Here is a 22,523-nt window from a genome sequence, read left to right as displayed (position 1 = left end):
TCCCTTCCCCGTCCCCTGCCTCCCCCACAGGTGTCCCTGCTGAAGGTAGCCGTGAGCGACGCGCATGTTGCTTTTCTTTGTATGTCCCCAAACAACACAGTTTAGTTCTGCCAGTTTTCGAACTTCCCTTATTATTTCGTGCCTTTTAAAGTTCAGCCTCGTGTTAAGACCTCTCTATCCTGTGTGCAGCTGTGCGATTTCCTTTGCACAGAGCGTATCCTCGTCCCATGCTGGACGCTCCCGTGTTTCTGTTGACGCTCATTCCAGCCGTTTCCAGTGTTCGGCTCTTAGGAGCCAAGCGGAGCAGCTGGTGATAACGGGCCCCGAGGGGCCGGGCTCACGCGTCCTGGCCGCGGACGCGGCTCTCTGGCCGTCCGCTTAGAAGTGGAAGTGCTGGGTCATGGGGGTGCGTTTCTTCCACTTGACTCGAGAACGCCAGGCGGTTTTCCAGCCGCTGCTCCAGCTGCCATCCCGTCTCCCGGGCGCTCCGCAGCCCCGCCAGTTCCTAGTGCCGTGGGACCGTTTGCTTTATTCAGTGTGGCGGGAGTGATATCTCGTAGGCGTTTTAATTCCTACATCTTTGATCACTAAATGAGGTTGAACATGTGTTTTTGTTTTTGGCATTCGATATTGCTTTCGGAAAGTATCAGATCGAGTGTTTTGCCCATTTTTTTTCTCTCGGAGAGCTCATCTTGCACCTGGAGGAATTCTTTGCTGGGATATGCATTGCAAACGGCTTCTCCCAACTCATGGCAGTTAACTCTTTTAATGGTGTCTTTCCGTGAACAGAAATCCTTAACTTTAATGTAGTCGGACTTATCTACCGTCTCCCCTACGGCCAGAGATTTTTATGCCGTTCTTTGCCCTGAGCTCATGAAATTGTTCTCTTCCAAAAGCTTCACATTTTGGAATTTTGTCGGTGTGAACTTTCAATGCCCAAAGATCACGGAGGTGAGAGCTGGCCGGGGAAAACAGAGCGACCCTCTTGGTCCACCCTTGTCACCGTTCCGACGAGGCAGCCACGCAGGTACGCGTGTACCAGGTGGGCTGTTCGCAGAAGCCTGCATCTGTCTTCCAGGTTAAAATCGCGTACATCAACTTCCTGAATCACTGCTACGTGGACACGGAAGTGGAGATGAAGGAGATCTACACGAGCAACCACATGTGGAAGCTGTTCGAGAATTTCCTCGTGGACATCTGCAGGGTACGGCTCTCTGGAGCTGCGGGGCAGTCCGCGTGTGTGCGTGCAGTGAGTGTGTGTCTGCGTGTGCGTGCGCCCGAGCGTCCCCGTGTAGACGTGAGGAAAACAGCCTCGTCATTTCACCTCGCTCATCCGCGCCACAAGGAGGCCGATGTGGCTCTCGTCCCTCGCACGCCTGATCCCTTCCTACCCTTCGCTCGTGGAGCAGAGTTTACTCATCAAGCTTCGGGGAACACGGGTTGTTTCTGGTTTACATTCCATCCTTTATGGATCGGTCTGTGAACGATCACCTGGGACGTATTAAAGTCGAATTTATAATGGTTTCTTTTCCTCGACAATGTGTCTCTCCTTCCTGAGCTGAACCTTTCTCCCGCGGGCCGGTGTGAAGGGATCTGCAAAGCCTTCTCTGTCCATGTTTTCATGACCTACAGTGGGGCAGCGGGGGCGGGAGGTGGGGTGGTCAGTGCCCTTGGTTTGGTTTTGTGCTGAGCTTAACATTCTGTCTAAAGCCGAAGCCCCCTGCTCAGCAAGGAGCTCTGAGAATTAACATGAGTTTCGTGGTGGTGGAGTTGGGGGAGGGAGAGAAGTAACAGGGTTCTTCAGAAAATAATTGTGAAATGAATCCCAATTTCAGAAACATTGTGATGTTAAAAGGGAAAAAAAAGGTGTGTTTCCCGATGCTGTCCCTTCAGGGGAGAGTGATGACCCGCAGGCCTTCCCCCCCCCGCCCCCCCCGCCCCCGCACCTTGGTCAAGGGCAAGCGGCAGGAAAGGTCACAGCTGACATGCAGGCCTCGCCGTGACGTCTGACGCTGCTCCTTGCCCCCAGGCCTGTAACAACACCAGTGACCGGAAGCATGCCGACTCGGTTTTGGAGAAGTACGTGACAGAGATTGTCATGAGCATCGTGACCACGTTCTTCAGCTCTCCCTTCTCAGACCAGAGTACGACTTTGCAGGTGAGGCACACGTGCCTGGGGCCGGAGTCCGCGATGGGCCTGGCCGGCTGCACAGAGCACTGGGCCCAGGACCCAGGGCCTGGCACACGGATATGTCCTCATTAACGGGCCCACTGTGCTTGGGGACTGAGCATCCGGGTTTCTCAGCCAATCCCTCAGGCTCCCTGTGCCCTGTCATCTGTGGTCACCCAGTCACTGTCTTGGATGGCTGCGAGGTGCAGATCAGAAAGTACTTCCTGAAGAAAGCCGTGAGGGTCCGTTTGCCAGGAAGGACTGAGTGCAAAGAACACGGACTTGGGGCGTCAGAGAACCCCGACGTCCACTCACGGCTTCGCCATCGCTTCTGAGTTGTTTTGGGTGCTTGCTTTCAGCCCTGATGGGCCTTCGTGTTTCCGTTGTGGCATTAAGGTGCCTGCCGTGTCGAGGGAGTGTAACCTGGGCCCCCATGAGGTGTGGAGCACTTAAGGAAGAAATAGGAGTTATCCAACCAGTGTCCGTGGAGGAGGGTCTGCGTTTTTATTAACCTGGTTTTTTTTCCCTCGTAACGGACTTCCTTTCCCCCCAGCACTTCCGGTGGTTTTCCATTCATCTTGGCGTCCTCTCTGGAGCTTCCCAATGCTTTTTTCTTTGCCGCAGTAGCTCCCACTGTTTTTGGAGGGGCTGTGCGAACCCCCCACCCCCAAACTGAAGACCGGCAGAACAGCTCACCGTCATGGCGATCTTTGCCTTGTAGGTCCAAAGCTGCCCTGACCACTTATAGCTTCTAGACGCATTCAGAAAGTCACTGTCAAATCGATTAGGTGGATGTTTGAGGTCTCTTATTTTAAAACGAGTACGAATTTTTACCGTCACGGCGAGGAGGAAGTCCTGCCAGGTATTAACATCACAGTGTTCCCTACGGTGAGTTAGTACTTACGAAGAGCAGCCGTCAGCTTTGTTTTTATATCATTGATGACGCTGCCAAAAATAAACACGTGGGGAGCATTCCAGGCGAGACCCACTTACTAGCGTAGATTCTACTCACAGCACGTGATGTCTGGGAAGAACTTTGGGGTCGATCTGCCTCAGTCTGCTTAGTACGTGCCGGACAAAGCCCAGGCTCAGAGAGGCGAGGTAACTTGCTTGAAGCCACACAGCTGGTTGGGACCTGGATGAGAATGCCCGTTTCCAGGCTCCTCTTTGCCATCAGGCGTCCGTCGTCAGACAGCACCGGGTTGTGTACGGCCTCGCAGTGCTTCTGGCTTTTCCCCGCTTGGCTAGGCCAGGAACCCGGCTCATCACCCTCACCCCTTTCTGATCAGCGCATGAGCGATCTGCAAATAAGTCTTCACGTGGCCTCTCCCTCGGCCTCTCTCTCTCGCAGACCCGCCAGCCCGTCTTCGTGCAGCTGCTGCAAGGCGTCTTCCGGGTTTACCACTGCAACTGGCTGGTGCCGAGCCAGAAAGCCTCGGTGGAGAGCTGCATTCGGGTGCTGTCCGATGTGGGTAAGGTACCCGTGCGGTTCGGAGTCAGCACGGTGGACACGAACTGCCCCGCAGTAGTGAAGGCCAGCGTTCCCTGAGCACCTGGGAGGCTCCACGCACCGGAAGCGGCAGGGCCAGACCTGGAAGCGGGGGCTTGACTCCCAAGCCAGGCCAGACGCCCCCAGAGTTAAGCGCCAGCCAGTCCCAAAGAAGGAGAGGCTTTGAAAAACAAGATTCCACAGTTAGACGTTAGGCAACTCTTGGCAGGCCTCAGCGCCCGCAAGCTTATTCAAGGCCCTGGGAAGTCCCTCATCCGAGAAAGCCATTTGTATCTGCCTGTAAATGTATTTGACCGTGTGGAAACTTGATTTCCTGCACAGCACTCGTCCGGCCCTGAGCAACACCCTTTCTCAGAAATGGTGCGTTGCTCCCTCGTGCCTGTCAGTGATGAGTGGGTCTCCATCCACCTCCCCTCCCCTCACGTGGCATTTCTCAGCCTCAAGAGGAAGTTGGAAAGTTACTGCTCCCTTCACCCCGACTCCATCAGCCCCTACTACTTCGCCCCGTTCCCCCCGTAAATGCTATGCAAAGGCATGATCGCCCTGTCTGAATTTGAGGAGAGTTATCTGCCTGTAGCGATTCTTTAGGTCCCTGCAGACGTCATCAGCAAAGACAGGTCTGGGGTCCCTAACAGCTTAGTAGCTGTTCAGCAAGTCTAGACTGTTTATTAGGGCTCGTCGCCCAATTTCCTTTACTCTCGTGCGGTAGGTGTTGGTGTCTCTTTATTATCGATGTGGCACTATTTCACGAGAGAGTAGGCTTTTGAAGGTCTGTGCGTTACAGATTCCTGACGTGATATCTCAGAAACGGGGCTCTGAGACGGAACCCCCCGATAGCCCTCGCCTCTGCCCTTATATGGCCATGCACCACGAGGCCGTTAAAATTTGGGCAAGTCGCCAAGTTGACCAGCTCAGCGCTCGTTAGATGAAATGTTTTCATCATCTCGGCAGCGATGAGACGAGGAGCGTGAAGGGACGTGAACCCAGGGACCCAGGCCGCGCCCACTGGGGAATACATCCCCCGGACGCGAGTCACACCCCACGTCCCCGGTTCCGGTTCTTAGCTTGAAGAGGGCACTGCAGGCCCATAGTTTCTAGCTGAGATGAGTGTTTCCTGTGCATCCTGCTTTTTAGTTTTATATTATTTTATTATTATTATTATTATTTAATTTCCTACGTTCTGTATTAAACTGTTAAAAATCTGTCGTCTGGCCAATGGTTCCTGTCCCTAAATTTCTCATAGCCCACTTCCGGGGTGCCGGAGCTGCTTTCACGGTCAGGTACAGGTGGTAGAACACCTTCGCTTCTGGTCCTGTGACTGGAGGCAGGAAGTAGCTGTCTTGTCGTTTGGAGGCTGGTAGGTTCCTCACGTGGAAAAAAGGATTGTTAGTCTCCGTTGTCTTCCCTTTCCAAGCGAACTTTTTATTTTAGAATAAGTTCGGATTTATGGGACAGTTACCAAGACAACACAGAGTCCCCGTATACCCCTCACCCAGTTCCTCCACCGTCAACATCTGACGCTACCAGGTACCACTGATCAGAACTAATATTGGCACGTTGCTGTCAACTGGCCTTGATTCGGTCTTCACCACTTTCTTCGCTAATGTCCCTTTCCGTCCCAGAATTCGGCCGAGGCTTCCAGTCACATTAGTTGGCAGGCCTCCGCGGTTCCCCGGCCTCTGACAATTTCTCAGAGTGCCCTTGCTGTTTGTGACCTTGACAGCCTGGACAACTCGACGTGTCCTGTAGACAGCCCCCCACTGTGGATTCAACTGATGCTTTTCTCCTGATGAGACTTGAGTTTTCATGTCCTTAGTGGGAAACGAGAGCCTGCGGGGCCAGAACAACTCACATCGCTGAATCGAACACCCAGCTTGAAAAAGGAGTTTTGGAAAATTGGTTCATTGGCCAAATGAGTGCCCCGTCTTGATAATTCTTAAAATACATGAACACATTGGGGGCCTTAAAGCCATGCGTTGGGGAAACCCATTGACCTTTAACTTGCCTGAGCTGTGTAACCTTTGCACATGTCACATCCCTCAGAGCTGTCCCTCCCCACCCCCCCAGAGCTCACATTGGAACCCCGAACCTGCAGGGTGACGAAGCTCGGTTGAGCCCGTCGGTGTTCACGCTGACCCGCTCTACGCCCCGGAGAAGCCCGCCTGGCGGGTGAGGGGGGAGGCGTCCTGTCTTCGGGCATCTCCCATGGGAGCGATAGGCTCATGAGACACCTTCTCCCGCACAGCCAAGAGCCGGGCCATCGCCATCCCTGTGGACCTGGACAGCCAAGTCAACAACCTCTTCCTGAAGTCCCACAACATCGTGCAGAAAACCGCCATGAGCTGGCGGCTGTCCGCCCGCAACGCGGCTCGCAGGGACTCCGTGCTGGCGGCCTCCAGAGACTATCGGAATATCATTGAGAGACTGCAGGTAACCCCAGGCCGGCCGCGGGAGGCAGCCGGTGTGGCGAGCGGATAGTCAAATGCAGTGATGTACGTGGGACCGGGAGGGCAAGCCCCCTAGGGAGGGATGCGCCCGTGGCCGTCATGGCCGGTCAAGGTTACTCAGCTCACAGGTTCTCCTTACGAATGGCGAGTCTGCTCTTCCCAGGGAGGCGTATGAGTGTTAGAAGAGGGTGCTTAGAGTGAGGGCCACAGGTGCTTCCCCCCAGCTCCCTGGGACACGACATGCAGCCTCTTGAATCAGCAGGTAAACAAGCCTAACAGTCCGGGGAGAAGGGTTTTGTATCAGGATGAGCCAGGCGGGAGTAGAGTGGGGTTGACTCCCGGCTGGGCGATGCTCTTTGTTCTCGGTACCTGTGAAGAGCTCTGTCCTTCCGTTAGGGTGTGAGCGGGACGGTCAGCGCTGACACACCTCGACGGCCTCGCGACGATCGCCTCTCGTGCCTCTCAGAGTCGCAGGGCCTTCGAATGGGCACAGTGGCCAAGAGTGTGGCCGCGGGCCAGGGGCCAGGGTCTGGCTCCGCTGCTTAGAAACAGTGGGGCCTGGGGAAAGTGGCTTTGGTGCTCGTATGGTAGGGCGATCGTGACGTCCACCTCGCGGGGTCGGTGTGAGGACCGAGGAGAGTTGGCAACGTGTTTGGTTGTCTCCGCCCGCATGACAAAGTCACAGTAGCGGGGCTTTTACGCTTTGTTCTGGAGGCTGACCGGGCACAGCGAGATGACCTGCTCAGGTCCACGCCTGTGGTTGCAGTCCGGTGGCGACCAGTCGGACTGGTCTTGAATTCTTGCTCCGTCGCATGTTTGGCAGTCGAGGCTGATTGACAGCTGGGGCCCCAGCGGGAGAGGTTGGCCGAAACATCTCCGGGTGGCCTCCGCGTGGGCTCTGGGCTTCCTCATAGCGTGGCGGATCCCAAGGCGAAGGTCTCCAGGGAGACCAGCGGGGGCCATCCTGCCTTCGTGACCTGGCTCCAGGGGTCGCACAGTACCACTCCCGCGGTCCCTGGTTAGTCACGGCAGTCACAGAGGGCCACTTGGGTTCAAGGAGAGGGCGCATAGACCACCACTTTACGGAACAGACGTCAGTGGCACGTGGTCAGCAGAATGTGCGAGGCGGGACCTGTGGCGGTGGCTGTTCTTGGACAGTAGAATTCACAGAAAGCACGTAGCGCAGTGGCCGGCGGGCGCCGAGCACGCGATCAACGAGAGCTGTTGTGGTTATGGTTCCTGTTGGTGTTGTCATTGCTGCTGTGGCCATGACAGTCATTGTTGCTAGACGGAATAAGTGCATCTCCGTGGGGTTATATAACTCACCGAAAGACTGAAGGGTTCACGGATGCATTCGTCAGCGCCACACTTGGCACTGAGGGTACAGTGGTGAGCAAAACCAGGAACGATCTTTTCGTTCATAGAGTCTCGAGTTTGGGGAGGGAGACAGACGTTAGTTGGCTAATCACACAGATAAAACAACAGGGAGACACGTGCTGCAGACGAGTGAGCGGCACCACGGGAGACTCAGATGCCGAAACGAGTCTTGCCTGGGGTCGGGATAGTGATCGAGGAAGACTTCGCTGTTATGTTCGAGCCAAGATCAGGGAAACGTAGGACTTACTTACAGAAAACAATGTGACGGGAGACAGAAACGTAAAGACGTCATACAGGAGAGAATATGGCTCCACGGCGCATTCAAGGACAAAGGGAAGGTCAGTGCGGCCGGAGCCCGTGCTGCTGGGGAGGCAGGTGGGCTTCGTGGGTCAAAGAGAGACGTGCAGCCCGTGGCACGCTGGTTCTTAAAGGTCACGTGCTCCCTAAGTGAGGGCTTCTCGACCTCATGTGCTTTTGGGAAGGAGGGACGTTGTAGACGCGTAAGTGTGAATGCTCGGTGCGTTCTTGTCTGTCCAACTAAATAAGTTCCCTGTGGTCAAACACACCAGCTTCTTTTGCTGTTCGTAGATTTGCATGTTCTTAGAGAGTGAAATAAAATACGTAAGTACAGATATTGCTCGTGATAAAGATTTGGCCAGTGGCTGACAGGGAGGGTCCTCACTATCTGATGAGCAGTCGTCTGAGTCTCTGCGGCACAGGTGGTCACGTGTAAGGACATTCACTTGCGGAGCGGCTGCTTCTGTGATTAATCCCCATTCGGATGCCCCCTCACGTAACACGAGCTCCCCGCCCCGCACGTCGCTTCGCCATCCTCGTGTGTCGGTCTCTCCGATTGCCGAATGTTACCCATTTGACCATGCGATGCAAATCGATTGCAATGTAGAGTTCAAACATTGCAAACGATGCAGGATTTCACGAACACGATGCCGAAGAGCTGCTTCAATTCCGTCCAGTGCTGTAGGCGAGTAAAGATGTGCAAGTTGGGACCAGTTAACTGTTGAAGGAGAGGAAAGTGGGTGCTTTCGCAGAGGAAGCTGTTGGGGAAACCGATGAAACTCCAGAGAATTTTGCCAAAATGACCCTTTTTGACGGTGCTGCGAATGTCGACATTACCCCAGGAATGTCGCAGCAAACCCTGACAGTCTCGGGAAAATTGCCACCCCCTCCCCCAAAGAAATAGTTTGATTGACTCATGCATTCTTCATGCATCCTAACTATTACTGAGTGATTACAAGTTGTATTAAGTATAAGGTAAAGTAAAATAGTATTCACATGTTTTATTTTTTGATAAAAGATCGATCCGTTCTCCATTGACCATGGCCTATGAAATTTGGGTCCCTACCTGGGGCGCGTGCAGTTCGAGTGGCCTTTCCCACGCAAAGCCCCTCGGTCAGCCGGGGGCTCCTCTGTTCTCCGCTGTGCCGAGCTCTGCCCCTGGTTGGGTTGTCGGTTCCCAAGCCGTCCAGCAAGCGGCCGCATCTTTTGGCGATAACAACTCCTCCGTGTTCTGCCATTTGCCTTTACATGGTGTTCGTTGAGTTGGTTTTGCTGCTCCTTCAACTTCTCTCTGTTTCCCTTTCCTAGAGCTGTGTGTTTTGCGTTTGAAGACCGTCATGCTATCAGGGTACACGTACTTAGCATGTTGATACCGCATGTTCGTTCATTCGTGTCCTCATTTTCATACGACTTCTTATTGTACGAACACTTCATGCTCATCGAAAGTCATTTGACGGTATTCATGAGTACTGATGTAGAGAAGAAAATGAGAATCTCCTGTAATCCCACCACCCAGAGAAAACCACTAGAGATGTCTTAGGCATAGCTGGTGTGTATCCTTTAGCTATGGGTGATGTTTATGAAAATCGGATCACGTAGTCCATACTATTGTTTGACCATTTTTTGCACTTGTACCGTAGACATCTCTCCATGTGGTCGAATGTATCTTTTGCATCATATTTTAAAATATATGGAATGATCCGCTGAGTAGCTTAAAGACCCCCTCACGGGAAGGGCTGGCGGGGCGTAGACCTGTTTCCACTTTGTTTTCGGCATCGGGGCTAATGCTTCAGGCACCACGGGGCAATGTCTGAGAGTTTGGGGTCAGTCCCGAAGTCTCTCCAAGCCAGCCAGGGCCATGCTCGTCTCATAGGTGAGAAGGGGACGTCCTCAGCCTCCGCGGTCAGCTCCGGCCGTAGCCGCTCAGCACGCTGTGCTCCTTTCTAGGACATTGTGTCGGCGCTGGAGGACCGGCTGAGGCCCCTGGTCCAGGCCGAGCTGTCCGTGCTGGTGGACGTCCTGCACAGGCCCGAGCTGCTCTTCCCGGAGAACACCGACGCCAGGCGCAAGTGTGAGAGCGGCGGCTTCATCTGCAAGTAAGTGGCCTCTGCCGCTGGGGTGGTCCGCCTCGGGGCTCCGCGGCCGGACAGAGCAGTCGTTCCCAAGAGGGGACGCTAGCCCTGGTTTTCGACGTCGACGAGTCCTGTTCTGACGTCCCAGAGTGAGTCCGTGGGCCTCGCCGCGGTTCTGTGAGCCTGTCTCCTGTCACCGGCATGCCCGTCCTGTCTTCTGTTCGGCAAGGACTGACCCTGCCCACCAGGGACTGTGACACAGACCCAAAAACCGTCACAACCCTTCCGCCCTCAGAACTCCGGCACTTACCGGGCCCCGCAGTCTTTTCCTAACGGGTCTGTAGACTCCTGGTTGAAGCCTGGGGCGTAATCTAAGAGAAACGCCTGGCTTCCGGACCAGGGACCTCCATCTGATGTTTACCCTGAGGCTGGTTCTCTGCGGAGCTGGAGGGTGGCCTCTGCCGTTCGGTTTACTGCTCAGGGCTCCTCGAGGCCCAGACTGGATCAGGGGACAGTCTGCGCCATTATCCTCATGCGGTGTTTGCACCGCTGGCACGTTTTGGCCACGTCACCAGCTGTCCTCATAAAGCTGCCCTTCATAAACGAGCTGGTCTGAGTGGACTCTGTCCCCCTGTCCCTGTCTCTCTCTCTACTCTCTCCACGGGCCGTGACTGGCTCTGCCCGCTGAGCCTGCGTGCTGTCACCAGCCAGCAGGTGTCGCTGTCGATTCTCGGTGAGGTTGGTTCTCCGTGTGGAGAATGCCCCAGGCACGCCTAACCTGGGAGTCCTTGGCAAATACCTGTTCGTTGGCTGGAGAATGGCAGTCAGTTGCTGGCAGAGGGGTTTTTAACGCACACATGCCGCGGCGACGTAACATGTGGCCCTCCCGCCCCATCCAGGCTGATCAAGCACACGAAACAGCTGCTGGAGGAAAACGAGGAGAAACTCTGCATCAAAGTCCTGCAGACCCTCCGCGAAATGATGACCAAGGACAGAGGCTACGGAGAGAAGGTGCCGCGTCTCACGCCCCCTCAAAACCGGGTTTCTACTGGGTGGGGGCAGGGCTAGAAATCCACCTGAGTTCAGGCATGTTGACGGAAGGGTTAACTTTCTTTCATAACTATTGATCCTGCTCCGAAGTGTAGCTAAATCCTATGGCCGTCTCCTTGAAAAGCCACAGATATTCAGTTGTCTCTCATAGGCTGCTTGCCACATAACCTACCGTCAAGAGAAACAGCAATAACACGCTTTTCCGACCACGTAAGTTCCCACCGTGAACACAGATGTCTCGTGGATCGACACACGAGTTTCTGTCTATGGGGTTCCAGCTGAGCATACCTGTGGGCTTGCTTGCTTCTTTCTGGTGAGATGTCGCACAGCCCTGCCAGTGTGTTAAGCCCCCTCCAGTTCTAACTAGAATTAAGGCAGCCAAACGTGTCACCACGTCTACTTAAAATCAGGAAGTGGACAGTCCCTGGGACGTGACGCTGCTTAGCACGTGCGGCGAGAAAGGGTCTGCAGAGAACATGACTCACACTTCCCATTTTGGTCCAAGTAGGATAAAAACAGTCCTCCTTTCTGCCCTGCTTCCTCTTCCCAAAAAGCCTGGGCCTGAGTCGAAATCTCACCAGTTTGCATTGGAGGTGGATAATGTTCATTGATTGTCTCCTAGCCGCTGTTAGCAGTGTTTTCTGAGTAGGCGAACACAGTGATATCATCGCGTTATCAAAATACCCGATAACTTGCGTAGTCAACTCTGTGAAGAAGCCGAGGTGATTAAATCATGGCCCGCCTTGTCAAAATGGACGGTGACAGCCAGACTACCGCAAGTTCAAACGTCTGCAGGAATCTGGCTGTTTTTTAAAAGCCTACAGCACCTGGTCTTCCTGGGTGGTCTCCCATCCAAGCACTAACCGGCCCGACCCTGCTTAGCTTCTGAGGTCAGCCGGGATCGGGTGTGCTCAGGGTGGCATGGCAGCAGGCGGAGTCTTGCTTTCTAACCTAAGCAATGTCTACCATTAACATTAGAGCAATTTCCCGTGTGAGTCTTTGAATAAGAAAAAAGTAGAACAGAAAAGTGCACTTTTTTTTTTGTGGCTTCATTCCTCCACTGTCCCCAAACCACAAGCCTTTCAAATGTCACTCTAAACTTTTAAAATCGATCCATTGAAAGATGAACGGATGTTGAGTAATTAGACAGTAAATTTCTGTAACTCAGTAGGAATTTTGTGGCGAAGGCTGCCAGAAACGAGTTAATATAAATAATAAAAGCCAGAAGCAAGTTAACATAAATAATAAAAGCAAAGAACCCTGGTGGCCAGCGGTGAGATGGCCTCTCCTACAAACAGCTGGACGAGGAGAAGGCTGCCAGCACAGACCGTACCTGCCAGACGAATCAATAGGAACTACTCATTCCACGAGATTGTTATTTTTCCTAACGTGAGCTCGAAGACGTGGTTTAAAAATACAATTCTAGTTACATACATTCACTCTCCATAATAAGGCAGAATCCACTCAAAGGGCCTTAACCAGCTATGAATATATTTTTACACCTTAGGGGCATAAAACTCGATTTTAAAATGTGGAGACCACAGTCTTCTCCTCTTCAGAATAGCTGTTCCTTTTTATAACTGAGGTTCTTCAAGCGAACTGGGCATCTCCGCTCCAGTGCGTATTGTGAGTCGTGATTATACCCTCATTCCCCTTTGTCATTTTATGCCTCGGGAGGTACAAGTGCTGGTGGCCGATGAGTCTCTCGGCGGACGAGAGACTGCTTAGCACGTGCGGCGAGGAAGGGTCTGCAGAGAACGCGACTCACACTCATGGGGCCACGTGGAAGGGACGACCCCCCCTTGCCTCCTTGCCCTGCCGATTAATGCCAGTTGGGACATTGTCACAGACCGGGGACATACCGGACCCGAGATGCTGTGGCATTGCCTGTTGTTAAGCTCGTGGAGGAAGAGAGAGGGCAGGGGATGGCGCTCGCCGTGAAGGAGAGTACGTGACCGGAAGTCGGCCGCAGCTCGCAGCCCTGTTCAGCTGGGGAGGAAATTAGTCACGCCCAAAGCGGGGACAGGCCTGGAGGCCAGGTGACATTGCTTTCCAGCATGGTTGGGGCCGCCATCCCCTTCACAAAACTGAGAATACTGTAGGCACGTATGGGGACTGCTGTGCAGCCGAGGACATTCTGGAAAGCCGTGTTGGTCAGCACGTATTCGCAGTGCTGCCGGCCCTCGGCTTGGCCTGCTCAGAATGCTACTTACAGTCCCGTTCACTGAACTTTACAAGAGGGCACTACGCTAGTGCCGCCTTTTCCGGCCTGGTAGCGAGCACCGACGGCTTTGAAAACTCCTTGGATGGTTTCCCAGCCGCCCCTGTTTGACTAGAGAAACAGGTCGTTCGGGGCAGGCCATCTCTGTCCAGGAAGGGGACACCTAGGGCCGCAGAGCCGACCTCCCTCAGGCAAGCCTGCCCGGGTGGAATAAGCCAGGTGCTCTGTGGACGGGGTGCCGAGGGCCCCCGGCGAGCGTGGAAGCTGTTTCTATCTCATTGGCCCAGTTTTTCTACCAGTCGCCTCTTAGGTGGAACTCACCCCGTGACCGAATCCCCCCCCCGGGACACGCACAGCTCTCCTGAGTCTCTCCTGGTCAGAATCCTGTCTGGTGGGCTCCGGTGCCTTGTCCGGCTCCTCCTGCACACGAGGAGGCCGTGGCCGAGAGCCGAGGTGACATGCCAAGGTCACTCCCCAAGGCCACGTGGAAAGCGTGTGGCAGGATCGAGGCCAGAACCCAGGGTTCCCAGCTCGCAGGGCCGTGCCCTCGTCCGCCTTCCCCAGGCGTCCATGGTGGCATCCACCGTGTCCGTGGGCCAAGTTTTTTTCTGAGTTTTAATCCTTAAAAATGGTGAGACTTAGATCCTTTTACCCATTCCTACTTTTTCATTCGACATTTAGAATTTAGTCAAGGTCACAGATGAAAAAAAGTCGAAGCCACTTTTATCCTGTTCGAAAACGCTGCTGTGTTTGTCCGGGTCTGCCCATTCGAGGAGGAAGGCCAGCCACAGCCGCCTGCCCGCCCCCCACTGCCACATACGCCAAAGTGTAGCGATCACTCTCAGACTGCCTGACAGCCCGCCCAGCTCCTGGAGCATGTCTTCAGTGACACTGGTAACACTTACCAACCTCTTGTTGTGTGCCGGCCACTATGCTAAGCGCATCTCCTACCTTGTGTCAGATCAGCCTCGGAGACAGATATCACTAGTTAACTATTATACCCGAAATGAGGAGGGGCGAACCGGGCTCAGAGAGGTTCAGAAACTTGCCTGGGGTCACACAGCCAGCGAAGAGCCCCGGACCGAAACCCAGACAGACGGCCTGATGTCAGAGTCCCGGCTCCTCGCCGCAAGTGGATCAGCGTCGTTCGGATGTTTCCAGTCCCACCTACAAGTGTAACGTTTAAGTTGAGATTATGTTCCGTGGTCACGTAAACTAGATGGGACAGAGGCCCTCAGAGCCCTGAGCGTAGCAGAGCTTGACCATCTCGTCTTTGGCTCAGTTCTGATTTCTTCCCAGCTGGAAACAGTCTCTAATTGATACCAGGTGACTTTACAAATTGTGATCGTCCCAAGGTCACCCCAAACACGGTGGTTTGGTCAGGCCCTTTATGAAAGAGTCAGGTCAGTGGCTGGTCAGTGGTCGGCCTGCTGGCTTTGGGCCCCTGCACTGAGAAGGACCCGTTCAAGAACTGTCACACGTGACGGCAAGGTAGGGGCTGGTCGAAGGAATCGTCAGAAAAATTTGATCGTGATCACATAGGATTAAGAAATTTTCTTTAACTAATGTGTCTCGACAATGCAAAGGACCAGCAATGCATATTCGTCTCAGAGAGAGGTAAATATAAAATAACGAAGCATTAAAAATGACGCCCCAAATAGCAATGACGTACGTTTTCGTATGACACTTACAGCATCTTTTTCTCTTGTGTATTCAATGTTCTAAGTTTAAAATTTTATCAGAACTTCACAACCACTCATGTGCACCATGCCTACTAAACTTCACTTTTAATCTGCAGATTAAACCATGTCCATTAAAAAACAAACAAACACACACACAAAAAAACCTCCCTAGCTAAACATCCTGAAAATTGACTCTCTCTCTAACTGACAGGAACCTTCCTTCAAGCCCTAGACCCTGCCAGAAAAGAGAACACAGTTATTCCGTGTCTTGGCTGCTCTGTAGTCTACTGTAGGTGTCTGTTACGCTGCCGTTGACTTCAGTTAGAAATCCAGGGGCCGAGAATTAACGTAAAATGCATCTCAGAACTTACTTAAAATCCACATTCCCTGCCAACAGTGGTAGCTAGTTTACTGCTAGGGGGCTTTGACCTCAGATGGTGCCAGTTTCCGTTTCAACAAACTGCAGCCCCCTGCCGATTGCTGGTGCTGCTTTTCTCTTCGTGAGTAGAGGACGCATTAGCATTTCCAGGTATCCGTGTTTCTAATAGCAACTGAAATTTGCCAGATGTACTGAACATTAACGAAGCATCATAAAAGTCAATCAAGGACCATCCGTCTGTCCTGTGCAGTTAACGGTCTCATTTGCGATTTTTCTTGAACTCGAGGCTATTAAATTGTTTACTTGTTATTAATATTATGTGAGTTAGCACCAGTCATCTTGGGGGGAGGGGTGGATTTTTGTTTTAATTGTGAGCAGTGCCAGGATATGACACTTCCGAACTTGGGGCGTATCAGTCTTATTACTCGCTGATGGCAGCGGATCCTAGTTCAGCCCAGCCACAGTCTGGACCCCCGCCCCCCAGCCCCTCCCGAACGGTAGAACGCGTCTGAAGAGCTGTCCTACACAACTCGACCTGACGCTGGCCCTGTTCCTGCTTTCCCATCCTCTTCTGGAACTGTGTCCCGAGACTGAGCCCTTGCTCATGGCTTTGACCAGCGGTTGCCCCGTAAAGAGCTGCAGAGGCGGGGGCGGTCCCGGGCTCCTGCTTGAGTGCCCTGCGAGGTTTGAGGCCTGCCACGGGGACAGCGTGTGGCAGCCTCCTGCCCGTTTGTTCCGGAGCAGAACATTTCAGAGCAGATGTCACGATGAGGTGCGGCGGTGTCCAGAACGCCTGCGCCTCTTAAGACGGTCACCACCTCACGAGGCGTCCGCCGGACGAGTCAGCGGTAGGACCACGACCCAGACAGCGACCGAGGACTGACGACCGACGACCGAGAACGCTCGGCTCTCTTGCTTCCTTCCCTAACATCTCCTTTTTCTCTCTTCCAGCTAATTTCCATTGATGAATTGGATAATGCTGAGGTCCTAATTTCATTTCTTTAAATGTCCCATGTGGTGTTTTCGTGACCGTTTTCCAGTGAGCACTGTGACCCGTCCCCTGGTCTCCGCAGAGTCCAGCGTCTAACCCTGTGCCATGTGCCTTCCGGGGATGAGTCACATCCTCCGTGTCTGTGTTGTTAGCATTTGCCATGAGTTTGTTTGCCGTTTGTCCCTGGAGATCCCATCTGAGTCTAGATAAAGATTTTCTAAACTGAGATATGATTTCAGTTGCTCGCTATCTAGAATCTCAACTGAATTTGCGGTGGACGCTGGCCATTAACCTGTCTGAAACTCATTGTGCCTGTCGTCAAAACAGAGCTGTTTTTCTGTGTAAAGCATCAGCTACAAAAAAGAGAAGCAGCTGCGTTGGTCCAGTCTGAAAGCGTTTTTAAAAACCCCTGCTCTCCTGGACTCCACGTTGGAGAGCATCGAGTGCGAGGGAGGGGTCATTTTTGTCCGAGTGCGAATTGCAAGGGCTCGTTGAGACTTCGCAGCTGCAGGCTTGTGACAGGGTGGGAGTGTCCGAGAGCTGTGGCTTCTCTTCGAGGAAAGCTGCCGAGTGGTCAAGAAATTGAATGGTCACCCAACGGCTTCCATACTTAGGTATCCAGTTAGTTTCACTTACTGGAATCACCCTGGAGACCGACAGAGGGGTGGCCATTTTGTTTGGGATTTGGGGGCCTCTAAAATATTTTCTCTTTGATGACTGTTTCGCAGGGTTTCTTGCCATATTTTTAGGATGAGATCCGTGCTAGGTATACGGTACTGGAAAAGATTAATTGGGGAATTGATGTGTATGATTGGGGGAGTTGAATCGCGTGTCAATTCGAGCACAGTGGACGAAAATGTGATTTGACTGTTAAAAAAAAAAAAAAATCACCTTTTGGCCTGCTTCTGCCCGTCCGGGAGGCCAGTGAATGCTTTGCTCTGGGTGGGAAGGTGCCGCCAAATAGCATATGCTGTCTGATGTCTGTCACCACCATTTCAGAAACAGTGAGGGCCGTGTGGGGTCAGGTACAGCCGGGGGTATCCCAGGCTTAAAACCAGAAGTGACGCAGCGGCTGTGAGCTGGGGCCGGTGCTCTCAGGCACGGAGCTCAGCGAGGTGACGTGACCATCTTAGCTCGCACAGCCACACTGCGGCTCCCGCGGGCCGAGCGCCCAGCCGGCTTCTCTCACGCGAACGTCTCCTTGCGTTAAGCAGACGCCAGCAGGCGAGGCGGCCGAGCCCTCTGGGGCGCGCAGACGCGAGCGAGGAGAGCGGAAGGTCCAGCGCCGCTCGAGGGACCACGTGGCCGTCGCGCTCCTGCCGTGCCCCGTTTGGTTTTCTCTCGCCCGAAAAACACGCCCCGCGAACTCGCACGTCGGCGCCCTCGTTTCTACCTAGAGCTGTGACTGCCTCGCCGATTTAAAGTCTCCCTCTGAAACCCTGAGGTCGAGTTTCTGTTCGCCTCGGTACAGATGGAGTTGGGGCGGGAGGAGCATCCCGGATCGGAGCCGGCGCTGTTCCGCACCGTCGTGATCGGCTGGCTCGAGACAGACCTTGGGTCCCCTGGCGGGGACGTTGTTGCTCGTTTACGGAAAGATTCCACAGTTGGAGCAGGTGTGTTTATAATTATACTCTAGGAAATAGAATCCTGTCTGTTTATAAAAGAAGAATGTTCTGGCAGCTACTTGGATTCTCTGAACATTCCCTAAGGAAGCAACTGTGGATCCCTTCTTCGCTGTTACCCCTGGCAACCGGCGGAGCCCTGGACACGGTACTGTCCCCAGGCCCCCAGGCTGTTGGATCTGCGCCTCTAGGCAGAGCTGCGCGATTGGCCTTTATTGTCCGTGGCTGTTCTGGAAACTCCCGCGGCTCCCGCGGTTGCTCCCCGACCCAGCGTTCTGTCGGCGTGAGCTGGGGCAGACCAGCACCCCACAGCTGGGGCCCTGCGGAAGCTTGCTGAGAGCGGACGCTCGCCGGGGTTCGTACGGGCAGTGCCTCGCCCCGGAATTGCAGACCAACCTTTAGGATGCTAAGCGTGCTGGGAACAGCCCTGGGGACAGCGTGGGGCGAATCTGGCGACCCTGCCGGCCTCCGATTGGGGAAGGGCCACCGCCCTTTGCTGAGAAAGGCCATCGGACGTCTCCAGAGAGGTGTGCAGTGAACAACTTGGGAAAAAAAACACAGCGCCTGCTGAGTCCTCATCAGTGCCCTGAGCAGTCGGAGTGAAGTGAGGACAGGGTACAGGGTCCCTGCACGGTGGGGCCTCCCCAGCCGCCTTCTAGTTCTAGAAGAAAGTTTCACTGGAAACCAGGAGGAGGAGGCGCACCCGCCTCCTTTCCTCCCCTCTACCCTCCCTTCCCTGTGGCAAATACAGAGGCAGGGTCTCCATCCGTACTCCCTGATTTTGCCTTCTCCTTGGTGGGCAGGGGTCGGGTACGGATGAAGGGAGAAGAAAAGGAAGCTGTTTGCATCGAGTGTCTCTGCTCATTCTGAAGCGTGTAGTTCAATGGCTAGTTACAGATGGATACACACGAGTCAAGGTACAGAAAGACACCACCGCCAGAAAGGTCCCTTGTGTACCCATTCACGGCTTCAGATGGACACGGGTCGATGCCGAAGGCTGTGACGCGCATCTGAGTGTCCGCTACGTCCCAGACGCAGTGAGGGGACATCTGGAGAGAGGCTACCCAGACACACAGCGTCTGCCCTTCTGGAGTCGACCGTTTCATGGGGGAGACAGACAGTAGGGCGAAGGAACGTTAAGTGACAGCCGTCAACCACGAGGGGTAGAAAGCTCATCGGGTCATGAGAACCCGTAATCTGCGGACTTCCACCTTCGCACAGAGGTCCGGTGACAACCAGCAAGTCGCACCAGCGGGTGATCACGTGAGCCACTTTCCTCAGCTGTGAGGTGCTCTGCTAACCAAGGGGCAGATCCTGGCAAAGCGCTCGCCTTCAGGACGAGGACAGGCACACACCCACACCCACCCGTTGTCACGTATGAGTCTTTGGAAAAGAGCCGTGCGTTAGAACATGTGTGCTGTGGCTCGGTGGACAGGCAGCGTTTGTACATGTCTGAGATCCGATCCCCATTTAATCACTGTCACCGTGAAATCGCCAGAGCCACTGGGGTCAGCTCGCAACTCCGCCTTTCTGCACGGCCACAGGAAAGCTCGGGTGACGTTCCCACGTGTCGAGGGCGGCCGCAGCCCCCTTCTGCCGAGTCCTCCACTTCTCCCTCCACGTGCTTCTGCGAGCAGAGCGTGCGGCCGACAGGGAACTCTGTAAAATTCAGGAGGCCAACGAGGAGCCGCACGGGAAGGAGTAGATTCCGCCCGCAGGGGGCGCTCTCGCGACGTCCAGCCCAGGGCGGGAGTGTCCTACTTTTTGCGTTGCTGCGAACGGCTGGGTTGGGCACCTGCCAACATTCAGGCAGCAGTTACATAAGAGCGTCTTTTTTTCCTGGAATTTAGGCTTACTGCTGATGTGTGACCTTCAGCAGTAATTGCCAATAAATGCAGCGAGGCTGTTTACTGTTAGGCACTGTTGGCCGCAGAGCAGGCGGGCCCCACGCGGCGCACACAAGCGCTGTGGCAGAGCCTGGGGGGGGGCTCTCGAGCGCGCTGTCTTTTTTTTTTTAATGCTGACGTTATTCCGTAACGCCTGAAGTTGTACAATTTAGTCAAGTCAGAATGCGGTTTTTAAAAACCCGGATTTCACCGTTGAGTTCTGATGGACTTGTACTATAAAATCGGGGTGAAACCAAATAATTTTTACTTCTTATTTTGTTTCTAAAAACAAATGCCATGAGCAAAGGGTATTGTGTTAGCACATGTGAAGGTTTAACATTGTTTTTGCTAAAACGTTAGGTAGCTTCTATTTTGGCTCAGTTTTTTAAAAAGAGTTCTGTTCTCTTAGCGTGGGTTTTCAAAGGCTCATGAAAGACAGGGCCCAGCAATCGTCTTTGCAAGGCCCTCTCTGTTTGTCTGTTTGTTTGTTTTTCTCCTTCGAGGTTGCGAGTGGGTGAGGAGGAACTGAACACTGGTGGGGGTGGGGGTTAGAGATTATAAATTCCCTTGAATGGTCTGATAACGACATCTACATTTCTTGAACTGCATTCGACTTCTGCTGGGGTGGTCCCTGGGCGGAGATGTCCTATTTGGAAGGAAAATTATCAAAGCCCAGGGATAGTAGAGAGACGATGTTGAAGGCAGTAGAAAGCAAAGGGCATTTACAGGTCTGTGCTCTCTGCTCCCTGTAATAGGCACCCGTGGACCGGCAGGCAGACGGACGAACGGATGGACGGACGGACGGACGGATGCGAGTGGGTGCTGTTGTCACACACCAGAAATAGTAACCCAGGAAGTCTGCGGGCTTCTTTTTTATTTAAGAATGACAGAGGATAATTTTCTTCATTTAGAGTAGAAATTTGCCCCTCGATAAAATGTTTAGTATGTTCTGTATCGAAGGCGAGAGCGGCAGGATCTTATGTGCATGTAGCTAGTTACTGCTCAGGTGCCATAGCCATGAGGACCTGATTGGTGGCCTCATCCAGGAAGGACAGTTGGGATTCAGGGACTTGAGATTCGTTTCGCATTTCTCTTCCAAAGCCAGTCATCAGAAATCTTTTTTGTATTACGTTTGATTTTGCCGACCTCGTCTGACAGCACTCGGAAGACTTAAGATCAGAGAAGACCTGTGAGGAGGCAGTAGCGGGCCAAGTTCAAAACCAGGCAGCTTCAGGTTGTTGCCCGTCACCTGCTGGCTTGGGAGGCTCCACCTTGATCTGCGGCGTCAGCACCTGATCCCAGGACTCAGGTGATAGAAGACAAGGGCTTGTGAAATTCAGACATGCCCATTTTCTCAAAACCTTTTCCTTTAGTGTGAGGCCATGGAGGATGACTTCACATGGAAAACAAAATTAACTTCTATAACGAGTGCTTATAAAATCACTCCGTTTACTAAACATTATCTTTTGCTCTGGGCAGTGCATATTATACTTAGCTGTTATCTTATTTGAACATAATAGTGTATTAATATGCTTGTATTTTTCAAAGTTGCAGCTTCAAATAACCTTATCCTCAAGGAAATGTAGCAGAAAGGGCTAGTAAATTTGGTGACCAAATTACACGCCAGGTATGTTTTGGCCTTTCCCATGCCCGCAATCACGTGACGTCCTAGGGGGTTGTGTCACTGAGAGAACTTGCCTGTTAGATATTATGAAATGAAGTTTACTGACAATATACTAAGCATTACTTCATGTTTGAGCCAGAAGGAATCCTAAGAAATGTCTGCTGTGGTCTCTTTGAGCTTCAGGGCAAGAGGTGGAAGCCCACCCAGCGTTAGCGCCCAGCTCAGGGGTGCACAGAGAGCCGCTGTCTGCAGAGCCCTGGTCACGGGACTCCTGTCCAGCGCGCTCGGTTTTTCCATCTCATTCCATGAGTGGATAGCGTTAAAACATGGCCCTTCTGTCTAAATGGTGATTCCTGGGGCTACAAAGCATCCTCTCTTGTCTCAAAGGCTTCGTGAAAGGTTCAAAGAAGAAAGATAATTAACGTAAATTTAATTTTTGTTTTAAAAGTTAAATGAATTTGGAAACAAGCCTGACAGCAGTGTAGGGACTCAGTCGAGTGTCAGTACAAGCATAAAACGACTCGGAAACCACTGACCTCTGAGCGACGGAGGAATAGTTACACGCGACCTGCGACCACTCTAAAAGTACAGGATGCTGCTTTGGACAAAGGGATCTCAGACAGTTCCAACCCATTATCTTCGTTTCCTTTAGCTTTTGTTTTGATTGGCAGGGGACTGAGAGGGTAGCTCTGGGTTTCTACAGCAAGGCCATGCCTGTAATTCTGTGCTTCTCCCGCGAGTGAGTGTGAAGGAAGTACTGGTTGGCTTGTGGCCAGTGCAAACAGTAGGCGACAATACTTTTTTCCCATCTGTACGCTCTCAAATGCTTTAATTCTGCCTTTTCTTACGTGTCATTTTTGCACTAAGGACGGACAGCACAAATGTTGGCACAATTTTAATGCCTCCGCCTGAAGCATCCAGAACGCAAGGGTTAAAGCGCATTCCTGGATCGTGATATTATTTATGTTGCCTCTCGGGCTTTATTTTCCTTGCTCGACTCCTGTTCTTCATACCACTTTACGCCTCTCCCACCCCCACAGGAAGCTAAACTCTGCGGAGGGAAATTTTTCCCTGACGCTATAGGGGGTTGTACTCCCGTCAGAAAGGTCTTCTGTCCAGAATTCAGAGAGCAGCCGTCCCCGTGTGCCTCGTCCTCGGTGACCTGGTTTACTCTATGTGCTTAAAGAGATCCCCT

General features: G+C 53.1%; 1 protein-coding gene and 1 pseudogene across 1 annotated transcript in view; one reads left to right on the top strand and one right to left on the bottom strand.

Moving 5' to 3' along the window:
- ITPR1 (inositol 1,4,5-trisphosphate receptor type 1) overlaps positions 1 to 22,523 on the top strand; it is a 332,592-nt gene that overhangs the window by 207,495 nt on the left and 102,574 nt on the right. Inside the window, exons 34-39 of the mRNA XM_015587167.2 lie at positions 1,079 to 1,204; positions 2,030 to 2,158; positions 3,522 to 3,642; positions 5,926 to 6,110; positions 9,749 to 9,897; positions 10,773 to 10,884. Of these exons, the coding sequence (XP_015442653.1) occupies positions 1,079 to 1,204; positions 2,030 to 2,158; positions 3,522 to 3,642; positions 5,926 to 6,110; positions 9,749 to 9,897; positions 10,773 to 10,884 (822 nt within the window). The remainder of the gene's footprint in view (positions 1 to 1,078; positions 1,205 to 2,029; positions 2,159 to 3,521; positions 3,643 to 5,925; positions 6,111 to 9,748; positions 9,898 to 10,772; positions 10,885 to 22,523) is intronic.
- Positions 11,739 to 11,856, bottom strand: LOC112477594 (annotated as a pseudogene).

The sequence above is a fragment of the Pteropus alecto genome, unplaced genomic scaffold (assembly GCF_000325575.1).
Source record: "Pteropus alecto unplaced genomic scaffold, ASM32557v1 scaffold53, whole genome shotgun sequence".
Classification (NCBI taxonomy): Eukaryota; Metazoa; Chordata; class Mammalia; order Chiroptera; family Pteropodidae; genus Pteropus; species Pteropus alecto.
This window is presented reverse-complemented; position numbering and strand designations above follow the sequence as displayed.